At 40.9% G+C, this 19,546-nt stretch overlaps 3 protein-coding genes across 4 annotated transcripts; 1 reads left to right on the top strand and 2 right to left on the bottom strand.

Annotated features, from left to right (window-relative positions):
* Positions 1–3,390: 3,390 nt before the first annotated feature.
* prrt2 (proline-rich transmembrane protein 2) lies at positions 3,391–9,739 on the bottom strand. The gene is given in 6 exon segments (XM_018678376.2): positions 3,391–5,519; positions 6,586–6,715; positions 6,823–6,885; positions 6,887–7,119; positions 7,330–7,619; positions 9,146–9,739. Coding segments are annotated over 5 exon segments (669 nt in total). The 5' UTR covers positions 7,556–7,619; positions 9,146–9,739; the 3' UTR covers positions 3,391–5,502.
* An 89-nt stretch (positions 9,740–9,828) lies between these two features.
* kif22 (kinesin family member 22) lies at positions 9,829–16,751 on the bottom strand. Its single transcript, XM_018678369.2, is given in 13 exon segments — positions 9,829–10,032; positions 10,971–11,030; positions 11,185–11,385; positions 11,733–11,827; positions 12,354–12,534; positions 12,742–12,862; positions 13,293–13,413; positions 13,848–14,244; positions 14,726–14,935; positions 15,329–15,480; positions 15,808–15,935; positions 16,046–16,258; positions 16,574–16,751. Coding segments are annotated over 12 exon segments (1,884 nt in total). The 5' UTR covers positions 16,234–16,258; positions 16,574–16,751; the 3' UTR covers positions 9,829–10,002.
* A 291-nt stretch (positions 16,752–17,042) lies between these two features.
* Positions 17,043–19,219, top strand: pagr1 (PAXIP1 associated glutamate-rich protein 1). Of its 2 annotated transcripts, none has more exons than XM_018678374.2 (5): positions 17,043–17,221; positions 17,514–17,723; positions 18,212–18,545; positions 18,644–18,732; positions 18,833–19,219. In XM_018678374.2, exons 2-5 carry the CDS (start codon positions 17,552–17,554, stop codon positions 19,066–19,068), a joined length of 831 nt encoding a protein of 276 aa, XP_018533890.1. In that variant the 5' UTR covers positions 17,043–17,221; positions 17,514–17,551; the 3' UTR covers positions 19,069–19,219. The 2 variants fall into 2 exon arrangements, with proteins under 2 accessions (XP_018533890.1, XP_018533888.1); XM_018678372.2 differs by having other exon boundaries at positions 17,043–17,225.
* Positions 19,220–19,546: the final 327 nt, after the last annotated feature.

Genomic DNA, 19,546 nt, shown 5'->3' with positions numbered 1-19,546 from the left:
ATTTCTGTGAAACCACAAACATTTATTTAAACCCAAACCCTGTCTGCTCTGCAGGGACCAGCGCCAGCATTACTGTGGATAATGATGAGAGCTACTAGTAGCACACCGTGTCACAGAGTAGAGTATTTCAGCACCAACCAACTGGCTGTCTGATGCTCTGAGAGGATTTTGATTTTTAGAAACATTCAAATTATTGTTTGCTTTCTGAGGAAAAAAAGATCTATTTTATGTCAGCCCATGTTATTGAGCTACTGTTTGTATCTCTATCAAAACCACAAATACTCAAGCTAAAGTAATCTTTGCGTGACCATCTCATAACAACAAAAGTTGGCAGCATAATAAACAAGTGAGAAAAAGCCGCTGCCAGTGATGCCACTGAAAATAAAAGATGAAAAGACATTGCAATGTCAAACTAAAGGCCTGTATGGAAATATTACAGATATATTTCACCATAGAGAGACAAAGCTCTGGATCCACTGTGTGATGATGAGTAGTTTTCATTACAGTAATGAGCACATTACTGCCACCTAGCCAGGACTGTGACGAAAAGTTAAAGATTACATCAGATGCTGAAGAGTGGCAGCAGTCCTGTAAATTAATAATGGGCCAAATAACAGCCTGAAGCATCCATCACATTTAATTACAGCTACATTTTGACTATTTTGACTACAGCAAATGCACAGATGTAACACATTATATTAAAGGGGCTATTTGTAAGTTTTCTCTGCCACTGAACATGGTTTCTTGCCTGGAGTGGGTGATGGTCGCATGGCAAGAGCTTGAGCCATCACTGCATTTACAATACAAGAGGTCAGAATACACCCTCTGAGCAGCGTTACTTTTTCAGGGCAGTCTGGACACTACAATGAGTTGCTATCTGAAAGTGGCAAGACAGGCCGGCTGGGCCAGGGCCAGCTAGTTAGCATGCTAACCTCAGGAAAAGAAGAAGTGATAAAACAAGAGGCAAAACACTGGCATTGCTTCCCACTGCTGGAGACAGCTCTTGGTGAGTAAAGGAATGAAGTCTGATGCTGACACTCACAACATTTCTTGACATTTCTCGACTGGTAAGTACACATCTGCTAATGCTAATGTTAGCGAAGTAGCGATAGCAAAACTTACATATAGCCCCTTTAATGATGGTTTTGTTCTATTTAGGTCAGAGAGTGATGCCAAACCAAGCCAACATAAAAATACATGAGCCTTGGAAGTGAAAAAGAGTGAGGTAGTAATTAAAGTTATTAGTTACAACTCTGCTTTTCCTGCCAGAACATGTCAGAATGTCTGCTGTGTAAAACGTACATCACTCTGACAGTTGCTCACAACAGACTTTAAAAAGTTTCCTCTGTCAACATATGTCAGTAAACTAACAGTCAGTCTAGAAAACCAGGACTGAGAATTTGTTGTGTTGCCAGCAGCTGAAAAACTCTGAAAGTCTCCTGCTAACTGTGTATAGCAGACAGCTGTTATTGGAGGGAATACAGTAGAGTACAGTAGAGCCCTTGTAAAAAAATGAGCCACGAATACAAACTGATTCTTTGATGTGGAAACTGAGCAATTAAGTATGCTCTTCCACAAGCATGTCATTGTACTTAATTTTTATTTTCTTGTAACTTTTAGAGTTACAAAAACAAAACGATCTGTCTCAGTATCAATTCAGTCTCATGCTGATTTTTTTTCAGCCCTAGTTCTCTTGGCAATTTAAGCAGGCACTAATAGAACAGCATTGCCACAGGTCAGCATATCTCATTATGTTGTTATTTCCTATGCAGACTGACAGGATGATCATGATGCATCCAAACGCTGCCAAGCTGATTCACAGCCCCAGTGTTTATGTGACCCAGCTAGATAATCCCTGACCCACTTACTGCATCTGGATGTGACTCTGTCGGGTATAGTGATCCCCTTCCGAGCCGTACTGTACTGCCTACCTACTGTTAAATTAGCTGAGTACAAAGAAAAATACCTTTAGCTGTCAAAATCTTAATACTGGTGAGGGAGGAATATGCTGTTGTCAGATGTTGTGATTTCTGCTAATTTAGTAGTTTTTTCTGCTCTGCGAACTCCTGTATAGTTCCCATATAAACAAGAATTTTTTTTTTTTGGAAAACGGTGACATGAATAATCTTTTATGTACTAAATACAGCAGGTTTATTTATATGGTATTTTGTGTTTTGTGTTTATTATTACAACAGGGCTCTCTCTGCACTAGGAGTTGTGCACTTTTTCATATATTTCCTTTATCAAACCTATAATGTTACTTTTATTCTCATTTCCATGCAACATATTTAATACTGATTAAATGTTTGTTCTATGAATCTTCAGAAAAATATACAAAGTGCGTGTCACAAGGTGACATCTCCAAATATCGTTATGTCTGTCTAACAGTTTAAAACCCAAGCCAAGAAATTTGGTACAAACATTCATATTCCCCTGTGGAAGAACTGTAATAAATGATAACCAACTTTTTATGCTCCTGCATCGTCAGTTCAAAATTAAATATGCCAACAGTTTGGTTTATGACAGAATAGCTACAAAACTGATGAGATTCCCACACACTGACCTAGCATGGTATACATGGCAAATGTTGTACCTGCTAAACATCAGTATTTTAACATTGTCACTGTGAGTATGCTACTGTAAGCATTTAGCTTCAAGCACTGTTGTGTCTAAAGAACAGCCTCACAATGCTGCTAGCATGGCTGTGAACTTTCAGTCTTGTCAGTATTCATCAATTACCAAAATAGTTGCTGATTAATTCCCTGTCTCGACTAATTGATTATCTACTACTCTGGTCAGCTGGCTGATATAATGCAGAACATGCTGCACAGTAATAGAGCCTTTAAATGTTCATCACTGTCAGTCTGGATGCAAAAACCTGCCACAAAAACAATACTTTTCTTTTTCTTTAGGATATTCCAGATAGTTTTGCTCATCCACTGCTGTTATAAATGCTCATAAATATTAAATAGAAAAGCTCAAGCAGCCAAAAATGTTAACTTTTTTTTAATAATGAGGGATATTTTCCTTTGATTTTGTTGAAGTCATCTGAGGCTTTCATCCTCATTACAGCTGATCATACTGTGTATTTACTTGGCCCAGGGCCTCTCCCCTCAGCATTTTGCTCTTCCTGCTGTCTCTGCTCCACTGCCTGACAGCAGGCGCTTTCCATCCCTGCAGCTTACACACTATCACAGTACAGAGGACTACATTCATACTTCCCTGTTTTTTCCCCTGTCATCTGCTAAATTGCAAAACACAATCTCTCCTCAATGACTAAGCTCTCTGGATATCGCTCACTTTTGACATGCAGTTCTCTCCCACAAAAACAAAATCTCTTTAATCTCCATTGCTGCTGCTGCTCTTTTCCAAAACAACACCATAAACATGTTACATGCAACGTGTCTTTATTATGAATGTGCTGCAGAAGTATAATATTCAAAGTGCCAGCTTATCTTTGTATTTTTCAACTTCTATCATCATACATTAATAAAAATCCACGACATGCCAGTAACCACAAAGATTATAGAAGCCCGGTGGTAATACAATGACTGTCTGGAGGCTAGCCGACAGTTTCTGTGCCTACGTTAGATCGAAACTACTTAATGCTAACTTATATCAACTAGAGAATTACCACAATATTGAGATTTATATCTGCAGAATACATCAACTGTTGATTACAATTAAATTTACATGTTAAGTACTAACAGAGGGGGAAAATGCCATATTGATCATTACAGAAAATTAGGTTTGAACTCATGAGACTCGGAAGCCGTGGCGTTTCTGTACATGATTCAAAATCCAGGATACAGTAAATAAGCAAAGTTGTATCCATTCTTGTTGAAACCCGGTTGTTTTAGATCACAGTGAGAATCACAGGTAGATAAAGATTAGAGGTTAGGTAAGGATACACAGGAGATATAATAATAATAATAATAATAATAATAATAATAATACAGATTTTAAAAAATAGTTTTCTGCTGTGCTGCTACCACACTGCTACTCATATCTCACACCCATAAAACTATGTCTGAACCAGTGTTTTACAAACAATCCATCAGAAGATCATCCTACTGTGTTTGACAAAATGGGCAAACAGTATAGTTGGGTGTTCATTTCTGACAAATCCAAGTAAAAATGTGAACTGTTTTAGGAGTTTAACAAGGGAGAAAAAAATGCCACCATATGTCTGGTCTCAAAGTGCACGTGACCTGTGGATGCAGATTGAGGCTGGACCCACAACTTTCACTGCAATCACGAGCTATTTAATTTGTTAACCAAATTGTGACGCCCCATATGCATACAATGCTACTGCCATCTGTCAACTGCAGCACAGCACTTGAAGAGGATCACATTACAAATCTTCTGCTTCAAAATGATCTTTTACAAACATTATCAAAAGACAGGTTATAGATGACGTAGCATAATAAGCTTCACTGTAAAATGAATATTTTAAGTACCTTGCTACAGCAGGGTTTTTTTGTGAACATGTACCCTTTCCCCAGCTCACAGTGCTCAGTGGTGTTGAGTTGATATACAGTAAAGTTGCAGCAGAGTAAAAACACATTTTGATGTTCCTCTCTACAACAACAATTCTGTGATCAGAGTTGGGTCTTTGCGAAGCAACAAACTTTCCTTCTAAATTCTTTTTTTGGCACATATTTTTCCTCTCAGTGATGACTGTGCCTCCTCTGCGAGACTTTCCATAATCCCTTCCATTTTAGCACCCATAGCTAGTCCTTGGTAAGCCTCTTTTTCATCCTCTTTTGCTACCCATAGGCTCGCTTCTCAGACATAAGATGTATGGTAGGAGTCACGAGAACCACAGAGGAGAGTCTGAAACAAGAGGACACACTGTGATTGAAAGTGTTTCTTCTTTGTGAGGGGAGATGGATGAATTTCGGCTCTGTGATTCCGATACAACACGAATCCCAGAGCCTCTCTTCGTATATCCGAGGGGGATTTAATGGCAAGCTGAAACTCTGATGCGTCCTGTCGTCGATGCAGTGAAGGGTGGACTTGGCGGACATTTTGTTAGGGACTTTGCATGTGGCGCTGAAGCGGGGAGGCAATCCTTTCTGTTTGACGTTCTGTAACCACCTACACTGGTGTCTTTTCTGGTCCACCTTGATTAGAGTCAATCCTGCGGGTGGTGATGGGACTCTTGAAGAGTTTGTGTCTTTTCTCAAGAATCGCTCTGAATGCGTTGACCAGAATACGAAGGGACTGATTAGTCTGACTGTCTACTCCCTTCTCCATCTAACATCAGATGGACAAACCACCCCCTCCCACCCCAACCCTGACTCAGAGCAGCAGCATTTGCATATGTTATTTTCTTCCATTAGCAAAAGAGATTTATATAGATTACAGAAATATAAGTAAGCACTGTATATCGTGTGCATATTTGTCACACATCCAGGTAATGACTAGGCGGTAAAGACGGTGGTGCAGGTGCGGGCCAGACGGTCAGTTGCCTTATCCAGTTTCATCCTGGGATGAAACTCAGGTTTTCACATTTACTAAAAAAAGAAAAGGAAGCATATTAGTTGAAGAGCTATATATTCTGCAACTTAATATGGATGTATACACTTTCACAGACCACAGAGGACAGTTACATAATGAGGAAAACAAGGATTGTTGAGTCCCAGAGCTCTTAAAGTCAAGTTGTGCGTACATTTGCTCTTGCAGTCATTAAGTTAATTAGGACATCTCTTGGCTTAATGAGACCCAACAGGCTGCAACTGTGTGCAGTTACGAAGTACAAATACGTATCTAAAGTGAAAAGGCAAAGGAATCACTTAACTGACTGACCCTTCATGAGTATACTTAAATATACAGTAATGCAAAAGACAAATACTAGTTGCTTTCTTTACAAGTCACTAATAAGTAATAATCACTGATCTGTTATCAGAATCCCTTTATTTGCCAAGTACAATAAATGTACATTTATTTGTCTTGTGAGCAAGTCATCATCTCACACACTGACATACATTATATAAGTATACATATGGTACAGGGACAAGAAGACTTCACATTTCATACAAGCAAACAGGGCAAGGCGCACTACAGACAGCAGACTACACATGTCACTCTACGGATACACACAAAGCAATCTGAGGCATGCAGTCAGTTACAGCTGGGAGCCATCCGTGCAAATGTGTAGAAATATGTAGTAAAATGTCGATTTAAGTCTGATGCAAATGCGATTAATATGTTCTGGTCTTTGTGTAGCCCTGACATGGCTGCTACAGGTAAAGTGCTGCAGTGTATAAAGACTCGTGCAGGCTTTGAAACTGGTGCAATATTGTGCAAACATGGATGGTAACAATGTCAGTGATTACAGTCAGATTGTGCTAACAGAGCTAAATACTATATTGTGACGGGATAAACAGTGACAGTAGCGGGTTTTTAGGCCAGGAGGATCAGTGGTAGCACGGCTACTGCTACAAATACTTGACTGTCAATTGAATATTCAAAGACAAAAAAAAGAGTTCAGAGGAAAGAGGGGAAGAATCGGCTGTGCACAACTACACAGAGGGTAAAAAGGTGAGGTTAAGGTTTAAAGGTCAGATTTGGGACACTCACTAGCCAGGTTGACAATGCAGGCGATGATTATGACCGTCCCTCCTACTAGTGATACCATGGAGAGCATCTTGGCCACACGTCCCAGACGCACAGCACCGTCCAGGTTTCCCTGCTCGAGGCTGTTCTTGGACTGAAGGAGAAGATTGAAGTTGCTTCAGAACAACGAAACTGTTGATGAAGACACGTAAGACAATAACAGGCATAAACTACTACACAGACAAAAGATTCAGTTCTCACCATGATGGAGTAGACAAATCCCACAATGTTTATGGGCCAAACGGGGCAGAAGCAGGCCAGCACAGGACAGGAGGAGGTAGTCTTTAACCTTGGTCCGGTCCAAGGGTGGGTTGGTAGCGATGCTGGAGTGGCGAGAAAGCGACGGCCTAGGCGAAAAGGCGGTGTAGCCGATGGAGCTGGCCCTGCTCCCCTTCCTGGTCTTGCCGTGATGAGGGTAAGAGATGGAGTGTTGTCTTCTGGGAGGAGAGGAGATGACTGGAGAGGTGCTCTCTGCAGGGGCTGGGTGTATCCCATTACCTATACATGAGGGACGGAGAGATGTTTGAAACACTGGAAGAGGCAGATGTGTAGATGTGTAGTTGTGTGTGTGTGTGTGTGTGTGTGTGTGTACTCTCTTTCGCGTGCTGGAATTTGACTTTCCCCGAGCGAGCTGACTAAGCAGCTGTATGACCCACTCTGCAACCACCCGCAGCCTTAATACCAGGTCAGACCAGCTCAGTCACTTACTGTTCAGTTTCTCGTTGATGACTATGACCAGCTCTCCTTTGGATTTGCTGCGGGGGTGCCGTGCGCTGGCCGGGCTGCTGCTGCTGTGGATGAGATGTTCACCTATGGCTGGTGGGCATGGCACAGAGATAGGGGCTTGGCTCGCCAGAGAGCCCTCCTGGTCCAGCAGCGATGGTTGTTCCTCCCCAGGCCAAATGGCGGAAGTTGGCATCATGTTCACAGCCATGCTGACCGCAAAATGAAGCCTCTGTTTGTGGTCCAGTCCTGTGTGTGCTGCCTGTTTGTGACACCTGGGGACAAGAAGACAGTTTTAACTATATTTATAAACAGAGTAACAGAGCCTGTATTCTCCCATCTGCTTAGGGACTGTACAAAAATTATTGGGGGAAAGAAAAGGGGGAGGCTGGTGTTTTTTGTTTTTTTTTTACTCAAGAGGGGGTACTCTAAAAGTTTGGGGAGAGCAGGAGAGGGTGTGTTAACCTTTTTCATCCCAGTTTTATTTTATTCCTCACAAAAAAAAGAGGAAAAGCTCAAATATTTACATAAAAACGATGGACTTTTTGTCCACTACACAGGTCAAAAAGTGCCATTTGAAGACAAGAATGTTGTCGCTGTATTTGTATTAGTTTCCTCATTGAAATAAAATAGAAACCAATAGGAACAATATGTCAGTTTTGAGGAATAGAACAGATGCAGATCTTTGTGGTTTTTAGTTATTGAACATTATATACTCAGGGCTCTCTGCATCGCAACATAAAGCAGAGCTGTAGTAAAGCTACATGCGTCTAAAAATGTGTCACATAAAGTGAAAGCTGCAGCAGGATCAGTACAGTATTACAGTAAAAATCAGATGGCAGTGGAAAACAAACACATTAGGGAACTGGAGTGGTGCTACACATAATAAAGACATTAATCTAAGACTGAACTAATTTGGTAGTGTCATTTTATTTAGAGATATTTCTTAATTTATTTGAATCCCTGTTTGCTGTTATTATCTTACAGTTACTCTCTTTGGTCCACAAAAAAAAAAAAAAAAAAAAAATTATAGAAATTATAAGCAAATAAAAAGAAAATAAGAGTACATGCATATAAAGAAATACATACAAGTTTCCACCCTTCTCTCTACACACTCATTTTCATACACTCCCTAAATTACATATTGCTTCAGGCTCGATATCACCATAAACCTCTTTATAATCCACAGGCCCTCATTTTTCACTTCTCATGCCACGGTGAACTGTAAATAAACGGGCTGAAGGCAAACAGGTAAAACACACATACACGGTTCAGGCCTGTGCTCAAAGCTCATCTTCAAATAGCAGACTCACTATCTCAGGTAACAACAACAAAAAGCAGGTCACAATGACATGAGGAGTACAAAGGCATGGCAGATGGAGGCAGGTTCCTTTGAAACGATATAGCAGCCATGGTCTCCGTGCAGGTGTGTACATACCATTATTTCATCGTGTGTACACAGGCGCTAACTGGCATATGGTGGCCAGTTGTTGGACACAGAACAATAGGTGAAAGGACACAGCGGTAAAACGCTGGGGGACAAAGGAAAAACACTCGGATTGACGAATTGAGGATGAGGAGGAAGGAGGAGGGAGGGGTGATCATTAATTAGCCTGGTGCTGGTGATTTGATTTCAGTGGATGTGGGCTGTTAAAGTGCAATGACAAGCAGAAAAAAACACATGCATTTTGTATTGAATTCTTGCATTTAAAGCACACTGGTGATTAATTGCATCGCAAATTAATACATTTCTCATTAATATACACGGAAAAATGTTGCTGTAAAGATAAATCAAACTGACCTTTTTAATCCAGCGCTTGTCTCAACACAGCCGGAGCGTCCCTGGCTTTGGCATCGTGGTAACGTTAAATCTCAGGGGGGAAATAACAGCATCAAACGCGACCATACATCTCTACATCCAGTGTTGCTGGCAAACGCGCACCGTTTTGTCTTGAATCCGACAATGTTTTTTTTTTTTTGGTTAATGTGTGAGAGGTGGAGTGCGGCAGGGCTGGTGTAGCGTCTTATTCCAGCGCAGTGTAGCTAGGGGATGGATGGGGAGTCTCCTCGATGGCGGGGTGGATCAGGGAGGAGGGAGGAGGGGTGTGTGTGTGAAATGAAAAGTGAAATCAACCAGACTACGTGCTGAGGGAGAAAGGGGAGGGGGGAGAAGCAGAGGGGGGAGGAGGAGGTGCGGGGCGCCTGACTGTAGCATCCTCAACACTGAATATTTATCTACTGATGAAGCATCACACAGCAGGAGATAAATGTGTCCTCCTGTCTCCGCCTTGCAGAGGACAGGAGTTCACGAATTAGCCCAATTAGGTTTTTTTAAACTGGAAATATGCGATAAACTCCTCCCAGAGACACTGATTCTCGACCTGAGACACAGTTCAGGTTAGAGGACAGTGGATCCACATGTGAAGGTGACCATCGGTTGTTTTTTTTTTTGCCCAAATCATCATGAGGTAAACACGCAAAACATTCAATGTCATGTGAGACGTTTATTAAAAAGCAATAGTGCGCCATCAGCTGGAACACTGCAGTAACTACAAAAACACCATAAAACAAAGATTAAATGACAAATAAAAAATTCTGGGATAAAAATTATATACATTGAATACGGAATTGACTTAAAAACAAAAGATTTGAAAAATATCACTTTCCCATGGCACTCAGGATGTTTGCCTAAAAAAAAAAAGAAAAGAAAAGAAAAAAAGAGACAGAAATTAACAGAGTAAAAGCAAAATCATCCACAAAGCTGCATAATGTACTGGCCATTTTCTAAGTAATTAGCATGAACCAGAGTCTACAGTCACAGTCTTACTATAATACTGCAGGAAGGAAACAAAGTGTGATATGAGCTCTGATATGATGTTATTGAAATATTCTAGATATTTATTAATGGTGGTAGCAGTTGATCATCAGTGCAAGTGCAGATGTTTAATCATAAGGTTTTTAGACAGACAAAAAAAACACCTTAACGTGATTCATTGGTGGAATAAAATTCATTATCAATGTTGCATGACTATCACCAGATTACTGTAAAGGCTGACCATCTCAATAATCATGTAAACAACATCACTCTGTGTAATCAGTATTAATTGTACAACAACGTGGAAATGTGAACAACAGAAACAGCAGAACACAATGCAGATCACACTAACACACAGCTGTTAACCCCTTAAACTTCTCGGTTCGCTGGACCCACTCTAAACTGCAGCGAAGCGAAGTGACAGAGCAACAACCCCCTGATGTTTAGCAAGTTACAATGTTTACAACATTCAACATTTGTTTCAACATTAGCACAAATCATTACAGCTAAGGCTGATGAGTGTGTCATTACCCATAGGTGTTTTTGTTGAGACATTTCACTCAAATCAGCAATTATCCATCTTAGGGAGCTGCTATTGAAAAAGTAAGGGCCCAAATGTTCAAATGTTCATGGCAATCCATCTAATAGTTTTTGAAATGTTTTAGTCTGGACCAAAGTGGTGGAACAATTAACCAACCGACATGGCCAATCACCGAGCCAGGCTGTCAGTGTGGCTAAAAGAAAGAAAAAAGGAAAAAAAAAAACAAACAAACAAACAAACAAAAAAAAAATAACTGAGGACTGTGCTTACCTTCATAAAGGAGGAAAATCTCTTTTCTGTCATACCCTCAACTTTCACCAGATCTTCCAACTGCAAAACAACAAATCATGCATAAAGTCAGCACAAGAAAATTAAAATCTTCTCCCCACAAACTGAAACCTGAAGTCAAAGAACCACTAAAGACAAAGTATGGCTGTGGGGTTACGTGATAAAACAACAGGTAAGAGACATTTTCTCTGTCAACCTTAGTGAAATGACCATGGATCTCCCTCCAGCCCAGGATGAGCTTTGCCTTCTTGTCGCCGATCTGCTGCAGACCCTTCAGCTCTTTGAGGGAGCCTGTGTTGAGAATCTGCAGGATTTTCTTTCTGGATTGCTCCAGCACAGATGTGTCAAGTTGGGACTCCCAGCCATTCTCCTTGATGTTCTCTTTACCATCTGGAGGCTAAAAGAGAAGAGAAGAGAAATATAGATAAAATAAAATGAAAATTTAACAAATAAGTAAAAATCTTTTTAAAAGACTACATTTTGAATTGTAGTCTAGGCTTGTGGGACTTTACACAATTACAGAAAATGTACATTACATAAAAATCAAGTTTTAATTGTCAACATTTATTTGTCTCTTGGTCTGGAAAGGAAGTTAATTTTGACCTAATAAATCAGAGATCTTGCAGCATCTGTCCAGTCTAAAAACAAATTGAAGTTAATGCACTGCGTCAGCTTGTATCTGATGCTTGCAATTCTGCAGATGTGTTAAGCTAAGCACAGCACAGTCAAGGCTCGGATGCTGACCTCAACCTGGTCTGAAAGCTTCTTCTCTTTCTTCTTGACACAGACGGACTGTTTTTTGACGACTGCAAGCTGCTGAAGAGGCTGAAGCTGGGACACTGAGGAGGAAACCAGATATACAGTTTGTTAAAAACAAGTAAGGCCACAAACTTGCCACAATCTGTTAATAAGGTTAGAAGTACAAAAAAAATAGGATTTTATCAGTCAAATTTTCATATTTAGCATGAAGAAAAAGAAAATAGTATTGTTTCAAAGATAAATACATGACACATTTACTAAGAAGTTTTATCAAGCTCACACTCTGAGCTGCTGAGGGGAGTAAAAATAAGTCCTCCTCATTGTCATTTGATATATATTCTGGCTCCTATATTGTAGACCAAGCTCTTGTATCAAATTGCAGCTCATCATTAGCTCCAATGATTCAACATGACAGAATTTGTGTGTGACTACTCTTTAGAGAAGGATAAACAACAGAGGATTACACTGTAGGAGAGAGATTTTCTGAGGTCATTTTTCAGATAGCACTTAATTCATAATTATTCAAGGACACTTTTAGGATAGTAGTATCTATGGGTCAATTTGGTTCATGGTTCAATTCACCCATCGCTGTACCTTCTAACTGACCTTGTAGGGGTTGGACCACAGCCTGCTGCTTATTGGGTTTTGTGGCATTTGACTGTTTTCTTTGCAGAGGAGCTGTGTTGTTCTTGAAGGCGGGCTCCTGTACAGTGCTGGACTTTTCTCCAGCCAGGCGACTGAATAATAAGGCCTTGCTCTCTAACTCCTTCTGCTTCTCTTTGAGTTCCTGTGGAAACAAAGAGTGGCAAGGCTGGCTATCAAATATCCATGAAGAAAAGCTGATCGATCAGTACAAAGATCTGATTGTATCAGCATTTGGTAAATCACATACAAAGACACAGGCTGAACCAGGTGTGGATAAAAAGGGATAAAGAGGGATAAATGTTTATACCCTTGGTGTACAGGCAAATTTTTGATGTAAGTGTGTTTTCACCTGGATCTCCTTGCGAGACTGGGCCACATCTTTCAGCATGCCAGTTCTATCTTTATCCTGGCAGCTCATCATCAGCTTCTCCAGAGCTATTAGTCTGTCCATCACTGATGGTTCTGACAAACTGGAAGAGACACAAAACAAAAGGTAGGTAGACAGTGGGGTGGGAGAGTGTGGCCATGGGCAAATAGAGGTCAAAAGGTCGACCAGACTAAACAGTCATCACCCAGACAGACTTATACATCTGATAACATATGGCAAGAAAGCAATGCTTGTCTGTCTCCTGGGGAGATTCCAGTAGGCATGGCAGCTGTAGCCAATGGGAGCACTGCAGAGAGACTTGCTTTCAGCACAGGCTATTAAATCTTAGCCCACTGCTTTGAGGCTATGTCTTGTTGAAGTTGCTGTTATTTAGACACAGCAAAGGAAATTGAATTTGATGTTTTAGCTTTTGGCAGATGCAAGTGCATTTTCTTCAAAGTCAAACATCACAGTTCCTCAGTCTGATTAGCCAGACAAATAATCAATAAGTCTGTCTGTGCATGTGGTCTAACCTGTGAAAATGTGCAGAGGGTGAGGAACCACTGTGTTCTGTTTTCTTCTCCTCTTTCTGCCTTTTCTTCTGTGGCTCAGTGCCAGATCCCCCCGCCTCGTGGTCGTCTCTGGCCCGCTTCACTGGAGATGAAAGCAGAAGGGAAATTAACAGTTTAGTATTCAGTGCACTCAAGCAACAGTGTTTGTGGGGTTCTCTAGAGTGTAAAGCAATTCAGATGACGATGGTACACCATCAGTCAGGGCTGCATTGCAGTACCTGATTGAAGCCAAGGAAAGAACAGCAAAATGTAATCAGGAATGTATTTAAGGAAATGCTACAGGGAAAAAAAAACACATCTAAACTGCAGATATCAGAGGTGCAAAACAAACAAACAAAAAAATCTCATGTCATCTTGCCTAGAGACAGCTGGGTGTTTACTCTTAGACATCACCCTCTGGGATGTAACATAGGTGCCCCCTGTTGGCCTTTGGATCAAATTTCGTTTTCAGATCTTCCATTTCTGTATATCTTTACAAGTCCTCTGAATGAAAATGTTATTGCTTCTCTCACTCACCTGGTAACACAGGCACAGCAACAGTTTCTCGGGTGAAGGGCTTGTTCACAATGAGCTTGGATTTGGCTGCAAAGTTGAGTGCACTAAATGTATCAAAGTAGTATTTGTACTCTGGTGCAATGTTGGTGATCATGACGGAGTGTGCTGAGCCACCCAAAGAGTCCTGTAGTAGTCGTGTTAGTTTACTGTCTCTGTATGGCACACGGATGGCAGTGCCAGAGTTAAGAGAGTCCACCACTTTGCTCAGGGTGAAGAGAGACAGGTTGATGGCACCGCTCTCCTTCAGGCGGATGCCCTGGTTGCCAGTGCGGCGGTTGTCCTCAGACCCTGCCAGGTCTACCAAGTATAGCTTGCCTGTCTGTTGTCGGTGGGGCTAGGCACGCTCAGTCCGTACAACCTGGATCATTGAGAAGATCAAGATTTGAAAGGGGTGACACAAAGGTTAGACATGACAGAAACACAGAGGAGAGAGGAGAGAAAGAAAAACAAGGTTAGATGCTGTAAAAGAAGGCTGAATAAGAGGCCTATGTTTTACAAAAAATGTGACACATTATATATCCAGCACTTAGTTAAGTAAGAATGTAGAAACAGCTCAAAGGTAGTAAAAGAACACCAGACACCAGTTTGTATCTCTCTCAGAAAAGTCCCAGAAAGCCCAGAGTTGCTAGTGGGAGTGTTGCAAGAGAGAATTGATTTAAGCACCAGCTACCAAATCCTGGCCTACTGCTCGGAGGCCATGACCTGTTTAAGATGCTATTTGACTGTCTATTGACAGAGACCCATGCTCAGACCGGGTCAAGAAACAAAACAGAGCAACTCTCAAAGAGAGCAAGCAGTCTTTTTTTAATGTTAATCTGCAATCAGATTGCACATCAAACCTTAATGAGGAGAATAGCGTGGCTGCGGCTGGAACGCTGGTTTAGTTTGGTAGATGCTGTAGTACGATTGAGGCTGGCAGGGACAAAGTGTTTGTCAAAATCTGCGAAGGAGGAGATTGTTGTGTGAGTGAGGCCAGGGATCAGGATGTTCTTGTCCTTGTCCTCTCTGATGGGCAGGTCCTGGGAGCTCGGCGATAGAAGATCTAGCACCTGAGAGAACAAAAGAAGGATGCAATGAAGGCCAGCAAAAAGGTTTGCCAAAGGGAACAATGTAGTTTTAACTAAATATTCAAAGTTGATGTTCACAGCACAGAAACAAACAAAAAATCCCCATAACAGCTATAATTAAAACCTACAGTTCTATTACCAAATAAAACAACAATTAAATCAGCACTGCATGAACATCTGAGTTAAATAACTGTGTGCTCAAGTTTTGTGAGGTTTGGCTGGAGAATAATTTTGCTTATGTTGTTCACATGACAATGTCTTTGGTTATTAAAAAACAAGAGTAATATATAATCTCATCTTTAATTGTACAACAAATAATTTTGAACAACTGGCAATGGACCATACTATACTGTTTATACAGACGACCATTCATACCTTTTCATTGTAAATTTCCAAGTAAGACATGCCAATGCTGTAGTCCCATCCGTCATCCTCATCTTTTGCTTTCACCAGATTGAAGACCTCGCGAACGGCTCGGGGGATCACGCCTGGCTGGTCTGAACTGCCTAGCATTGTGTGAGTCTTACCTATGGAAGAGTTGGCAGAAAGAAAAAATATGTTAAGTTATATAACAAATAATTGGACTTTAAAAGCAAATTGTCTCTTCAGAAACACAAGAGGTCACAGAGAGTGTTCAGCCAAACATCTTAACTCAAAGTTTTCTAACAAGTGCAACCAGAATATTTTATTGTAATAGTCAATAACCTCTATGCAGATTTAGGGTCTCACTATTAATATTACATACATTTATACCATTAAGAGAAATGTTAAATGAAAACTAAACAGGATGATACAACCAAGTAAAGAAAATACAAGTTAACAAATGCAATGTATGCAACATTGCTTTAACGTACCTGCTCCTGTTGGCCCATAGGCAAACACACTGGCATTTTGTCCTTTCAGTATATGTGGTAGAATGGGTTTCACTGAGGAGAGGAAAACTTCTTGTTGTGTCGTTTGCTCACCATGAAAAACGTCAAAACTGAAACAACATACACAACACTGTTTAGAATTTCCTGTTGGACAATAATTTGAATTCACAGCATGATCAGTTGTAAATTTAAAGAGTGCAGCTATGCTGAGGACACTGACTGGTATTTGACGGTTTCTGTAGCGTTCCTCCAGTTGATTATTTCCAGGTTTTGGGAGTCCAGGCCTCTCACACACGGTCCCTCGCTTTTCTCGTCTTGTTTGCTCATGTAAGGTCGCAGACGAACCGCCACCCGAACCCTGGAGGTCTTCTTGTTTCCGCCATCTGATACCGCCACACGTTGAGCCATATTTGAGCTCTAAAAACAGAAAGGCCTGGATAACAACAAGCCAAGTTAGCCACGTATAACTTCCACTGGCATTTTCTTGTGTCAGTTTTAAGAGTTTAATAATGCAAATTCTCAACCTTGCTTTGGTTTGTACGTAAGCGCCGATTTAATGAAAACATAGTATTGCAAAGATGAGCTAAGTTTTACTTTGTTAACTTCAGTTCCAATCGGCTAATAACAAGCTAACTCGGCTAGTGTCAGGGTACTTTAAGGTTAGTCTTGCTTCTCAAACGGATGTTAGCCTCCCCACGGTCAGTTACTGTTACAATGAGTTTACTGCAAATGTTTCGTTAATGCTTACCAATATTATTTGTGGACTCCTGGTACAAAACCTTTGTTATTCTCCAAGTTCCAGTTTTAGTAACATTGCTGGCACCGTCTTTTAACAATGGCGTTCGACCCCCAACTAACGGAACAATTTTCAAATGAAGAGCGCTGCCACCGGAAACGGACATTAACCAATCAGAGGACGCTTCAACACTGGCGCCTATTTGACGTCTAAGGTCTTTATTTCTAAGATTTAGCCGTGCGTTTATTATAGTTGTCAACACAGTTCTATATTAACACACACCTTTACCTTTTAGAATAAGTAAGTAACGTGAATGGGGAAGCGAAAGATGTGTATTACAACTGTATTGTATTACAATGCGATTGCGCACTGCGCAGGAAGTCCTGTCACTGCAGATCTGTATACAAAGGCGTTAGTTAGTGTCTGTTATCGACGGACCATCCACGTGACGTTTAATCAGCGAGATTACGCAGTCTCGCAGAACCGAGCAGATCGTCACACAGTTGTTCGTAGTCCAAAATGGCGCTATGTTTACGTCTATGGACAGTCGTTTTTTATCCTTAGCAAGTCTCATGGAGTGCTTTTGTGATTTTATTGCCGGGAAAAAATAATTTCGCCAAACGTTTAACTACAAGAACGCTAACTCACTACAAACAGGACGTCGGTAATGACAATTCAAGGCACATATGTTGGCTAATTGTAATTGCTGTTAAGAAATAGCTGGCGGTAAGGCCTGGCGTCAGCAAGCTTGTAGAGTCAAATGGGGAAAATACGTTTCAAGTGTGTCTATGTTGATTATTTATTGTTCAGCAAAGTTAACAGCAATCGTCAGGGCACCTGTTAGACGTTATACGTCAGATATTACCCTTGGTTAGCTCTCTCAAAGACTTCTTTGCCTTACATACCTATAGTGATTGTCAGGTGTACTAAAATTTGTTTTATCGTAATACAGATACGTGACTGTAAAGTTCACCTGCAGCGGTAGGAAGGATGCAGACTGAGGACACAGACACTTCAATGAGAGAGGGCATAGAGGCTCTGGGTGTGGAGGACACAGAGAAACCTGCAGAAGGCAAAGAGGAGGAGAGCAACACAGAGAAACAGGACACTGAGATGACAGCTGCCACAGAGGAGGAGGACACTGCAACCAAGGATGAGAAGGGTGACTATTAACAAATACATATAGAAAGAAAAAGGGAAATTTAGTATCTGCAGTTACACTGGTAAAAATACAGCAGTGGGCAGGAGGTTTTAACATTAAATAACTTAATGTGAAGTTTGAAAGTGTCCAGTACAGATGCACAGATTAATATGTATTTCAACAAAATCAGTATGTGTAATAAAGGGAATAATACAAAGAGATTAACAGTAAATTTTTTAGCAAGGTATAACTGCATAAGTAAAAAAAATGTGCAGGTTAAAGTACAGGAAAGTGTTAAGGCCAGGGACAGTATGTATAAAAGTTATAAGACATTAGTCATGGATTTCTATTTGAGGCCTTTTAGTTCAACACTATCTAACACATTAGGTTATCTAAAAGTAATGCACTTAATCCTGAAGTGCTGTAAGTCTCTACAATGTATTATAAAATAAAGTTGTGCTGTTATTCCTACCATTGATTTTACTTGTAAATTTTTGTTGCTTTTTCAGATGGAGACATGGATGCAGAGGAAGGAGATACACAAAAGGATGAAGCCCAGGCAGACACAGGGGTGGATGGTGAAGAGGGAAAGCAGGCTGCAGAGGTGGATGGCGAATGGGAACTCGCATACAGTGATGAGGAAATGGAGGACCCCAAAAACTGGATGCCACCTCCCCCTGAAATCAAAAGACTCTATGAGCTCCTCGCTAAAGGAGAGATGCTGGAATTGAACTTTGTGCCCCTACCCAGGAGGCCCCCAACACCTGAACGTACCCCATCACCTGAAAGAGATGACGAGGAAGAGGCAGCGAAGGAGAGGGAGAGGGAGGAGAGAGAGCGCAAGTCAGTGTTGTTATTCTTTCTCAATCATTTAATATCTGAAGATTTTGGTTTGTGGACTGGTTGAGGATGAGAAGGTTCATGACTGTCTTTTTTTCCAGGCCTCCAACTCCAACTGAGTTTGACTTTGATGAGGAGCAGATGCAAGCCACTCCGAAAAATGCCTTCATCAACAGACGCAGAACACCAGGTGTGACAGACAGTAACCACTGAGATTTGAGTTTCAGCATTTGGTTTCTTAAACTGCTTTAGCTAAATTAACTAACTGCAACCTTTTCCTTCTCTCTTAGGATCTTCAGCCCGCTCCTCTGTGAAAAGAGAAGCTCGTCTGGACAAAGTGCTGTCGGACATGAAGCGCCACCAGAAAATCGAGGAGCACATCATGCGCACGGGCAGAGACCTCTTCAAGAGCGACAAGAAGCTGGAGGAAGCCCTGTCTCCCAACAGCCAGAAGGAGCGGGAGAAGGAGAGGGAACGAGACAGCAACCCCAACACCATCTTCTCCCCGAGGCAGAGGAGATACTGAAGTATTAAGAGATGAGGAGTTTCCCAGAGGCAAACAAGGACAATAGCTTTCCGAGATTTTCTCAAAACTTGAATTTTTTAACGTAACGAGTTTTGTATATTTTCTATGTGTGTTTTGTATGATGCAATAAACATTTTAACCCTTGACTAACCTCCTTTGTACTGAGTGAACTGTATGGGTCACTAATTAAAAAAAAACTCTAGCAGCATATGACCTTAATATCACTATATGTTGTGGTATACTTAAGATTGTGAAACTAAATGAATAAAATAACAAGGCTGTATTTTTGCCTAATGTGATAAATACCTGAAAAATTATGGTATATCATCACATTTATGCATAAAGTGTTTTAAGAAAATATTGTTATAAAGCCATCCTGCTCATTAACGTTCATTGCCCCACAATGGCTAAGTACACCCACAGATATTAAGATTCCTATCACACTATATATACATATATGGTATGGTAAAATCTCTCA

The sequence above is a fragment of the Lates calcarifer genome, linkage group LG23 (genome assembly GCF_001640805.2).
Source record: "Lates calcarifer isolate ASB-BC8 linkage group LG23, TLL_Latcal_v3, whole genome shotgun sequence".
In the NCBI taxonomy this organism is placed as follows: domain Eukaryota; kingdom Metazoa; phylum Chordata; class Actinopteri; family Centropomidae; genus Lates; species Lates calcarifer.
The sequence above is the reverse complement of the archived record's forward strand: the minus strand, read 5'-3'. Positions and strand labels throughout refer to the sequence as shown.

What these genes read in the sequence shown, in the direction of transcription:
- pagr1 (XM_018678374.2), top strand. Translation starts at nt 17,552, where the DNA reads ATGCAGACTGAGGACACAGACACTTCAATGAGAGAGGGCATAGAGGCT. An exon ending in TGCAACCAAGGATGAGAAGG is followed by an intron (nt 17,724 to 18,211) that starts GTGACTATTAAC and finishes TTGCTTTTTCAG; the next exon opens with ATGGAGACATGGATGCAGAG. An exon ending in CAACAGACGCAGAACACCAG is followed by an intron (nt 18,733 to 18,832) that starts GTGTGACAGACA and finishes CTTCTCTCTTAG; the next exon opens with GATCTTCAGCCCGCTCCTCT.